Here is a 10,846-nt window from a genome sequence, read left to right as displayed (position 1 = left end):
GGGGGGGATTGTAGCTAGCACTGCCATTCCACTCCGATTTCGGTGCCCTTGGTGCCTTGGATGTGTGGCAGACCATGGACCAACGCCGGCGGGAGGGTTCCAATACTTTGTTTAGGTGTTTTTTCAATGTCTTTTTCATGATGGTGAGACGGCGGCTACATCATGAAATCAAAATAAGATCATCACATCCTATCTTCGGTCCAATGGTGCGTCTAGCGTCAGTGAAGGGTGCGTAGAGTTGTGTGTCCGGTGGATCTCCTGGGATTCGACCAGTTTTTATGTTCGTTCGTGTGGTTTTAGATCTCTTTCGATCTATTGTTATCATCATTTGCGATGGATGCTGCTCTGGTGCACTGGTTAGCATGATGACTTTCTATTTGTTTGCACAACATGGTCTAGTATGACAAGTTTTGCTCGGCTCTAATGATGGTGGGATGACGACGGCAACGCTTCTTCAGCTCATATAATCATACTAGTGTCTATAATCGTCGCTATGTAATCAATGATATATTTACATTTTTAATTACTTTTATAGAATTATATGTTTGTTGTTTGATGATTATTAGTAGATAGGCGAAAATTTCGCAAAGAATTATCACAAAATCCACCACAATTCTATCGTGGGTGTTACATAAAAGGATGGACGTAAGGCCGATTAAAAGAAGGACACCAAATCAGCCCATACGGACAGTTCAGATGGTTCTCAGCGAAAGATCTGACGGCCAATATCGCGCGGAAGTGGCCTGAGCGTGGGCAGAAAGTTGAAGGGGAAGGGGACTTCCGTCTCGTTGCCCTCCCTCTCTCTCTACTCCCCTTTTCTTTAGCCAGCCGCCCCGCTCTCTCCACCCGATCTCCTCCAGCAACCCGAAGAATCCGACGAGGTAGTCCCGCGCTCCGGCCATGGGCGACAGCCAGTACTCCTTCTCCCTCACCACCTTCAGGTTTGTGCTCTGTTCCCTCCCTCCCTCTATCGATAGGGCTTGATTTGGTGCGGCGTAGGTGTATTGATCTGACTTCTCCCCCTTCGATTCCGTTGCAGCCCGTCGGGGAAGCTGGTGCAGATCGAGCACGCGCTCACGGCCGTCGGATCCGGCCAGACCTCGCTTGGCATCAAAGGTGCGATCCGCGCAGTAATCCTGTCCTCTACTTTCTGCTACTACCGGTCTTGCGCTGCCAGCATCGATTTGCAGCGGAAAGTTTTGTGACTTTACACGAGTTTGAGACAGCGATGTGTGGGGTTTATGTACTTCGAATAACATTAGGTCAATGCGGAGGGTTTCCATTCTTGATGCGTGAAGTAAGTTCAGATTTTAGGGTTTGACATGATGGGGTTTAGGCCATTGCTGATGTCTGTGTTTTAGCTAGGTTTTCTCTTGTATCCTTGGCATTGTAGAATCGTGTGGTAGTACTAGCTGTTGGACTTGCAATTGCATATATTTCATGCCTGTATGTGCCATAGAAATTATTAATCCGCACAACCCAGGCTTGCAACTCTAAAGAGGAGTGCAGGCCTTTTTAACCACACGATTACTTATAACCATGCCCTTTTGTTTTCGGCTGGACGTAGTCAAGGCTACCCTACCAATTTAATACACCGAGGTTATTTGCAGATCTCATGCCTGAGCTTTAGTAGCTTCTCGATGTCTACGGAGACTGATGTACCACTAGATATAATAATCTAATGCAATTGATAGACACACACCTTTGTTGATTTTTTGATGCCGATGGGTTTTGTTATTCTACATACTGCATTCTTGTGAGTGCGAAGTTGATGTTTGGGGTGACATATTTTCTTTAGCATCTGTATATTCTGCGAACTACTTAATTTGTAGGAGCACGTCCATTGTAAAGTTTGGACTTCTTCCTACATTCTTGTATTTGGAATCCTAAATTCATGATAGGTGCAAAATTGCACATTATTTGTTTTCTTCCTTTCCATAAGACCATTAGTTTGCGTTTCAGCATACCTAGCTGTTGTATTGTATTTTTCGAGGAAGGTAAAAAGGCGATCACTTATTGATTCTGAAATGTGTTATGTTTGTAGCTGCCAATGGGGTAGTTATTGCCACCGAGAAGAAGCTGCCTTCTATTTTAGTGGACGAAACATCTGTAAGTGTAACACCATCCTTAATTTTAATTCCTTCTCTACTTGCCATCCTCTGTTGTTACCTCAGAAATGCTAATTAACATGTTTCTGCAAATTTCTAGGTGCAAAAGATTCAGTCATTGACTCCAAATATTGGAGTCGTCTACAGGTATTTTCCAGTGTTGCTTAATTTTGTAATTTACTTTTTTTTTATCTTGGATATATTTAAACTATTGGTAACCTATTTACTTCTGTTACTCTACCTTTACCCTGCCCTTACCCCAACTTTATAATATATTGATTAATGTTCTTAATTTTCAATAATGTCTGAGCTAGTGCTGCTGTGTTCAATGATACATTTTTTTGCATTTCCATCACTGGCTGGTTTATGTATATAGAAGGATAAAATAAAAAATTGGTTTGAAGGTTTCTGCCTTTATTTGTTTCATCTTAATTGTAGTCGCCCCTGAGAAGGCAAAAGATTTAAGCACATATCCAACATATGCAAGGAAACCTAATGATTGATAGGGATTGGGAAACCAGGGAATATAATTTGAATTTGTGTTTGTTATTACCATGCGAACTAGGTGTAGTGACTCAACTCACTTGTGTTATACATAACAGCTAAGGAAGTAGAATAACCACATCTTTTTTTCAAATTGTTTATTATATATCTCCCAGCTTGCCACCATGGTTGCATTAATACAGTTTCCAATCATTACTGACATTTGGTGTGTTGCAATTTCCAAGTGTCCTATTGCTTGGATGTACACTTACCTACTCATTGTTTTCAGTGGGATGGGTCCAGATTTTCGCGTTCTTGTCAGGAAAAGTCGGAAGCAGGCTCAGCAGTATTATCGGTTGTACAAGGTATATTCATGACAGTTTATTTGGTTTAGACATCATTTTAATAATTTGCCACCTGTAGTCATGCCCTATCATTATTTTCTTAGTAAATATGTTTTCTCATTATTGTTCATTTCCAAATTCCAAATGCAGGAAACCATCCCTGTTACCCAGCTTGTCCGAGAGACTGCTGCCGTTATGCAGGAGTTCACACAATCTGGGTATTGTTACTATACTAGGCACTTTTTTCTTATTATACTACTAGTGAAGTTGTGAAATTGTTAAAATCAGTCCTGCACTTGTTATACCAAAATTTCTTGCTATTAGAAAATAAGTTGTTGATAACTTTACCTAAAGCCTCACAATGTCACTTGATAGTACTTGCTTTTGATAGTAAGAACTATAATGTGTAATATAACTTTGATGTCTGTTTATTTAGTCACTTACAAATGTGAAACATTACATTGTATTGCACATTACAATCTCATTATATAGGGCCAGAGTGAACTGTCTGACCGATTTTTTTGATTTTTTTGACTTAATGGGTGAGCTTGAGAAACTGGTTTAAAATCTTACAGTCACGACGCAACTCGGCACTCATACATGTAATAATAGATAGGATTTGATTGTCACACACATTTTTCAATTTATTTGACATATATCAGCCAAAATTTCTCCTCAAACTTCAAAGAAATATATACTTAAGAACTACACCATCATGTTAAAAACCGGTACTATCTTTTACTTAATACATACGATGTAAATATTTTGTACTCATAATCTTATTTGTTGCAGTGGTGTAAGACCATTTGGTGTATCGCTGTTGATTGCTGGTTATGATGACAATGGCCCGCAGTTGTATCAGGTATGTGTAAAGAGCTACGTGATAGACCTTGCTATCTTCATTCTCACTATCTCAGATTCAACCGCATGCTAATTTGCATCTCAACAATGCACTGGATGTGTTTATGGCTTATGTGGTAATGAAACATCACATTGTGGAATGAATCTTCCTACTTTTGACTGATATTTCACCTGTCACATACTGTTTATTGTTTCTTTAGGTTGACCCATCTGGATCTTACTTCTCCTGGAAAGCATCAGCTATGGGAAAAAATGTGTCAAACGCGAAGACCTTTCTTGAGAAAAGGTAGACCGGAGATCTCTTATCACTAGTATTGATCACTGTTAAGGCTTCGGTGCTGTTTTTGAATATGATGGTCATATTAAATTGCATTCCCTTGCTGTATAACCTTCTAGCTGTTCATTAATATAATCAGCGTTTATGTCGCCAAGGTTATTTTTTTCCATGCTCATTTGATCTAACTGACATAGCTTTTACTTGTAGATACACCGAAGACATGGAGCTTGATGATGCCATCCATACTGCAATTCTGACATTGAAAGAAGGGTATCTACATTTTTCTTGTAGTTGGCTTATGCTGCTAATTGCATAGCTTCTTGAGTACTGACGGTTTCTTGACTTGCAGATATGAAGGTCAAATCTCTGCGAACAACATTGAGATTGGAGTTATTCGAGCTGACCGTGAATTCAAGTATGTACACAAAGTCCATGACACTGCTTTTTCTGCAACATAGTTATAGCGGCAACATTTCTTTTGCCTCTTTTGCATCCCTTCCTAACTTCTGAACATTGTCGTAATAACATTCTTTTGTTCGCTAACAAGTTTGACTACTCTCAACTCATCTGTTCAAGTTTCTCTTGCTCATGTTTTATCAGTTATAAATGTCATAATAAGGCTGTTTGATTAGTGTGAAAATTTCTGTCTTCATCCTGAGTAGTAACACTCCCTGTACAAAATGCAGAGTTCTAACCCCAGCAGAGATCAAGGATTTCTTGGAAGAGGTGGAGTAAGCTGCCCGCTGACAACTTACTGTCTACAGCAAGAAAAGTGTCCGAGCAGTCTCCATGAAGCTTGTCTTATGTTCTAAACTTGCCACTTAAACTGATTTGTTCCTGTGACACGGACGAGCTACATTTGAATCCCTGTGAAGGCATTGTAGACAGCTAAGATAACCTTTGTTAGGTGTATGTTTTGTTGAATCTCTGGATTAACTTTTTTTTTAAATCTCGTGCCTATGATTGCGAAGCGAATCACAAAGGAACACTACAATCGGTGGTGACTAGTTACCATGGGCGAACTTGATGATTCAGTAATCCATGAATTTGCCAGTCGACCACCCAGCTTAAATCAAATAGATTTCCGGGTAGCAAATTGGCAAAATGATCAATTCCTCCCTTGAAGGAGGGTCTCTTTGACCCGGCCTCTTTTTTCTGATTCCAGATATTGACCGTTTACTTGTGAGACTTGTGATCAGAAGCATCCAAATTTCAGAGCACTTTTAGGTTTAGATTAATAGTGAGACATCTTCTAGATATCTTAAGGAAAACAAAACTCATTAGCTTCATCATTAAATGTGTATCTGTATCTATATATTTGTCGTTGGGGATATCAGTATATTTTCTATAAACATGGTTAAACTTAGAGTGGGAAAGGAGGCAGCTGGTGCCAGATGAGATTTAGTCTATGACTAACCCAAGATCTTTTTTTTTAGAGCAGTCTCCCAACATCGATCATGTCAATTGGAGCTACTTTGCGCTCTGATTGTGAAGTAGCGATTCAAACCTTATTGGCTGGAGGTGTATTGGCGACTCCCAGTTCATAAATTTTCCTTTATATGATTAGAGCAAATGCGTTTGATGAAATTCAGTTTGAGCATTCTCCAAAAGAAGCTAATATGATGGCGCATAAGTTAGCTAGGTTTGTTTCTTTTTCATCTAAATCTTATGCATGGGTTGATGAACCCCTAATTTTGAACGGTGTAACTGTGAGTGATCAATTAAGTGCAAGAAATGACTTTCCCTACAAAACTATGAAGGGAGGTGACACTTATGTTCCGTGTAAATGCAGTAGTACTCCCTCTGTACCATGAAGGTTGTTCGAGGTTTGCAAAAGTTTAGATATCTCTAGACACTAAATAGCATCTACATAATTCAAATTTTAATAAATCTCAGACAACCATCGTGGAGGGGGTACATAGAATACATAATCCATTTTTTGATAAATCCCAGACAACCATCGTGGAGGGAGTACATACAATAATTTGTGCCTATTCTTACATTACATGTACAAACTTTGTCATCTTTCTTAACAATTTTGGAATTTTGCAAGTACCTTGAAGCATCATAGGTGTAGTATTTTTTTTTAGGAATTTTACATGGATATTTATCATCAAAACAATGGATTTAGTTTGGCCTATGGTGTACACAAATAAACGAGATGCAATGATGCTAGAATTACGGTTTCTTTGATTAGGATTTTAAAACACGTTAATAGGAAAAACACAAGATTGGACTAATATGACCTCTTCAATTCTACGAGATAAGAGAAACTGCTCCCTCCGTCCATCAAAGAATGTTGGAGACTTTTCAAATTTGAATGAGTGTCTACATACATCTAAATTTGGACAAATTTTTGACATCCTTTTATGGATAAAGGTAGTACATGATTTTGGATCCACGAGTGTTTAATGCGTGTTTGATTGCTTAGAAAAACCAAAATAGTTGTAAAAAGAGGTTGGAGTGGAGGAATCCCCCCCCCCCCCCAAAACCATATTGCAAAAAAGTATTTGTAGAATTTTTTTTTTTTGAAAATAAGTATTTGTAGAAATTAATAGGATTGTTATCCTGTGAATCAAAGGACTTTCGTTGAAAATAAATCCTAAGGATCCAAACCTTCTAAAATCTAAATGTACTACACAATTCATTTGGAGCCCTTTAAGGAGTTAAACGAGATGCAATGGTGCCAGACTTAAGGAGTTAAAAAGATCTTTTGGTTTCAGATTATGTATAAATAAAAAAGAAAAAAGATTGAAGATTGGTCTGTCGTCGTCATCCTCCAGTCCCTCTGCACTTCTCCTCCTCGGCGGCTTTGGCATTACCTTTAAAAATCGCCCACCAAGCTCCCCACGGATGGGCTGGTGCTCCCCGTCCACTCCTCGGCAGCTGCTATCCACCATCTCGCTCTTCGCCTTCGGCGCCGGCCTCCTCTCCTACGGCGTCCACCTCTCCTACGTCCACGTCGAGCCCCAGCGCGCGCGCACGCTCGCCCGCGATCAGTTCGTCCGCGACTACCTGCGCAGGAAGCACGACAAGTAGCCGCGCGCGCATCCCCACGAGATCCCCGCCCTTCCGATGGCTCTGGCACCCAGCGGCGGGACGGTGGTTGCGGAGGTGGAGATGAACGCCGGCGCCGACCTGGGTGCCACCACCGTGCGAGCGACCGTTGTGCAGGCCTCCACCGTGTTCTACGACACCCCTGCAACGATCGGTGCGTGCTCCGGCTCTGCTCTAGCTGCTGTTATCTGTTGTTGCTACTAGCTCGTATGGTGTTCGATCGTTTGCCTCGCTCGTGTGTGTTTGGAACTGGTGCTGCACACACCGGCGCCTGCTTGCTTTTCTACTTAGTACGGGCTCACCCTCCTGTTATCGATCGGACTGGTGCCTCGAATAGTATAAAACTAAAATCGGTGTGTCGATCAAACTCGAGTTGTGATATTATTCTCCTTTCTTGACTATGGTCTCAGATGTAGAAATGAAGTGCCGTGTTTTATCAGTGTTGATGCTAAATCAAAAAGGAACTGACAGACTCTATCTTGAATAGTAGTAGTCAGTGTAGTTTTCTTAGTAGCGAGTTAGTATGCTGCAAATGATCGAACACCATTGTTTTCTTTTGTCTTTTCTTCTTGTTTTGTATGATACTTCCCGTTACTTAAATCTTCTCATTGATGATGTCATCAGTGACTTAACTGCAATAAACGATGTTCCACCAAAGAACAAAATAAATAAATAAATAATAGGCCTGAATAGTTCCAGGTTTGAAACGGAAAATGCATGTTGGTAGGATATCTTGTATGCGTTATCCACTTGTGAATGATGAAACCCTTTCAGGATTGGAGATTATTATATTGCTGCTAATTCCCTAACTGCATTTATCGGCAGATAAAGCAGAGAAATTGATAGCGGAGGCAGCTGGATATGGTTCACAGTTGGTTCTTTTTCCAGAAGTCTTTGTTGGTGGCTACCCTCATGGTTCTACCTTTGGCCTGACTATTGGCAGTCGATCTGCCAAGGGAAAAGAAGACTTTCGAAAGTACCATGCAGCTTCCATAGATGTGCCTGGTATTCCAAGATACTACCAATATATGCTCACTATACATTATTTTTCACGATAGTCATTATGCTTCATGTTTTTGCCTTTTTGCTTTATACTTATCAGTTTTGCGCATTGTGCTTTGGATAAACTAAAGATGGACTCAGAACTGAACTTTCTATCCTGTTTTGGAACTACAGTTTCTATCCATAATTTCAAAGTACACCATTATATTTGATGTATTACAGTTACATTGACAATATATTAGAACGTTCAGTGCTAGAAATGAACCATACCCCACAAAAAAGTGTAATACAACACATCCCTCTTTTCCTGCATCATCCAAAAAAAAAAACCAATCGAGGGAAACCTCAAACTTGCTGTCCGGACCACCAGGTGATAAATTACAGGTGGCATGTTACTGAACTGAAGTGTATATTTGGCTTTTGTTCCTGTGTTCTGTATCATTTCTATAAGTACAGCTCCATAATTGACTAAACATTTTAGGCTTTGTCCTTGCTACCAGTATTTGTTAAATTTCTGTATTATTCTTCTGGTTGATGGTGTAATTCATTGTTCGCATAGTAAAATAATATTGCGAGCATGCACCTCTTGTTAACTGGCACTGATAAAAATGAATAAATCAGCAAAGCACATCCAGTAAATTTGGGCCATTTGGTCAACTGTCAGCATTGGTACCATATATTGGTAGTCCGAATTTGCATTGAGCATATTTCCATCTTTGTCATTTCTGTTAATAGATTCATTTTGATACTTATGTTCTAGTTCCCAGTGGATTTATCTTTGCCTGTCACAAAATATTTCGTCAGTATCATTTTACAGACATTCGACAAATGCAGGCCCAGAGGTTAGTCGCTTAGCTGCATTGGCTGGAAAATACAAGGTCTTCTTGGTGATGGGGGTTGTTGAAAGGGCAGGCTACACATTGTACAACACAGTGCTCTCCTTTGATTCTATGGGAAAATACCTGGGAAAGCACCGCAAGCTCATGCCTACCGCACTGGAACGAGTATTCTGGGGGTTCGGAGATGGATCTACCATACCTGTGTATGATACTCCACTTGGTAAAATTGGTACTGTCATCTGCTGGGAGAACAGAATGCCACTTCTCAGGACAGCGATGTATGCCAAAGGTATTCCAAGTTCTTGCAACATGATATGTTGCCCAACCTCAATACTTTCTCTTTGTAAAGATTACTTAGGAGTTACTGGATCCGCACAACGCATTAATGGACAGCAGAATGGCAGGATGCATCTAAAACAAGAGATAAATGCTGCAAATGAACCATGGCATGTACCTGAGTATTTTCTCTTATTTGCTTTCCTATGTTTATCCAGGTGTTGAAATATACTGTGCTCCCACTGCGGACACACTGCCAAGTTGGCAGGCTTCCATGACACATATTGCCCTTGAAGGGGGATGCTTTGTTCTGACAGCAAACCAGTTCTGTCGCCGAAAAGATTATCCTCCCCCGCCTGAATATACCTTTGGTGGCCTGGATGAAGAGCCATCCCCAGATACTGCTGTTTGTGTTGGAGGGAGTTCCATCATTTCGCCATCTGGTACAGTGTTGGCAGGTCCCAACTACGAAGGCGAAGCCCTCCTCACAGCTGACCTAGGTAAGAAGAAACTGAGGGCATCAAGTCTGCTAAATATACATGTCATCTGGGTATTTTTACTTAGTATAGGACATGTGTATATTGATGTTTTATATGCTTTTGGTTATCTACAATTATCAATACTGCAGCTGTCACCTCAATAAATCTGTAGTGTGACCGAAACATCACAATCATAGCAGCTGTCACCTCAATAAATTTGTAGTGTGACCGAAACATCACAATCATATGATTCTTAGTAGAAACTTTGTGATATGCTTTGCAGACCTTGGAGAAATTGTCAGAGCGAAGTTTGATTTCGATGTTGTGGGACACTATGCACGACCTGAGGTGCTGAGCTTGAATGTGAAGACCGAACCAAGACACGCCGTGTCTTTCACCGGATAGGACTTCAGGCGCGAAGTGCGAAGATGCTTTAAGACCCAAATCTTACATCGCTGTGTATAATAAAGTTATCATTCGGCCTGTCTTGACACTACAACAATAATTGTGCCTTTGTATTTCTTGTAAAGATTTGGAGGCGATGTTTGTCAGCATAAACAATTACGACCCTAATTTACACGTCTTACCGTTCGTTCCTTCTGTTGTCAGTCATGCCCTTTAGTTTGCTGTCAGTCTAAGTCCATCGAAGTCACCAGCTAGGTCAAGAAGTTCTCGGAGAACACACATTCATATGATAAGATTGAGCAATCCAGAAGATAGCTCGGACGCTACTCCTACTGTCATTCGTTGTGGCTAAAATTGTTAACTCCATCAGGTTTATGTGGGTAAAGCGCACGTCGCCTCTTCGAGCTACCGGGAGAAAATATATCCCTTTGTTGCTAAAGAAAACCCTTTCCCTTAGCTGCCAGTCCTTGCTGGAGTAAAAAATTATATTGAAACGCACCATCGCCTTTTCGAGCATGAGCATCTGCATTCATTGAACACATAACTTTCCCTTTCCCTTCGTCACCAAGGCCTTTCTCTTAGCCGCCGGTTGTAGGTGTACGTTTCGATCAAATGCTTATCGCCCTACTTTTAATGGGGCTACCAACTAAGAGTATGTCTAACAGACCGTTTAAAAGGCTAAACCCGTATAATAACCGCCGAAATACGGGGTTGG

At 40.7% G+C, this 10,846-nt stretch overlaps 2 protein-coding genes across 2 annotated transcripts; both read left to right on the top strand.

Annotated features, from left to right (window-relative positions):
* The first annotated feature begins 782 nt into the window (after nucleotides 1–782).
* On the top strand, nucleotides 783–5,017 carry LOC124692504 (proteasome subunit alpha type-2). Its single transcript, XM_047225894.1, has 11 exons — nucleotides 783–941; nucleotides 1,040–1,116; nucleotides 2,045–2,109; nucleotides 2,209–2,255; nucleotides 2,881–2,956; nucleotides 3,086–3,153; nucleotides 3,728–3,797; nucleotides 3,997–4,082; nucleotides 4,281–4,343; nucleotides 4,423–4,488; nucleotides 4,760–5,017. The coding sequence occupies exons 1-11, from the start codon at nucleotides 901–903 to the stop codon at nucleotides 4,806–4,808; spliced, it is 708 nt and encodes a 235-aa protein (XP_047081850.1). The 5' UTR covers nucleotides 783–900; the 3' UTR covers nucleotides 4,809–5,017.
* A 2,122-nt stretch (nucleotides 5,018–7,139) lies between these two features.
* Nucleotides 7,140–10,299, top strand: LOC124692503 (bifunctional nitrilase/nitrile hydratase NIT4-like; the record flags this gene model as incomplete). Its single annotated transcript, XM_047225893.1, is given in 5 exon segments — nucleotides 7,140–7,284; nucleotides 7,956–8,135; nucleotides 8,967–9,260; nucleotides 9,466–9,747; nucleotides 10,010–10,299. Coding segments are annotated over 5 exon segments (1,014 nt in total). The 3' UTR covers nucleotides 10,132–10,299.
* Between the last annotated feature and the right edge of the window lie 547 nt (nucleotides 10,300–10,846).

The sequence above is a fragment of the Lolium rigidum genome, chromosome 2, assembly GCF_022539505.1.
Source record: "Lolium rigidum isolate FL_2022 chromosome 2, APGP_CSIRO_Lrig_0.1, whole genome shotgun sequence".
Classification (NCBI taxonomy): Eukaryota; Viridiplantae; Streptophyta; class Magnoliopsida; order Poales; family Poaceae; genus Lolium; species Lolium rigidum.
This window is presented reverse-complemented; position numbering and strand designations above follow the sequence as displayed.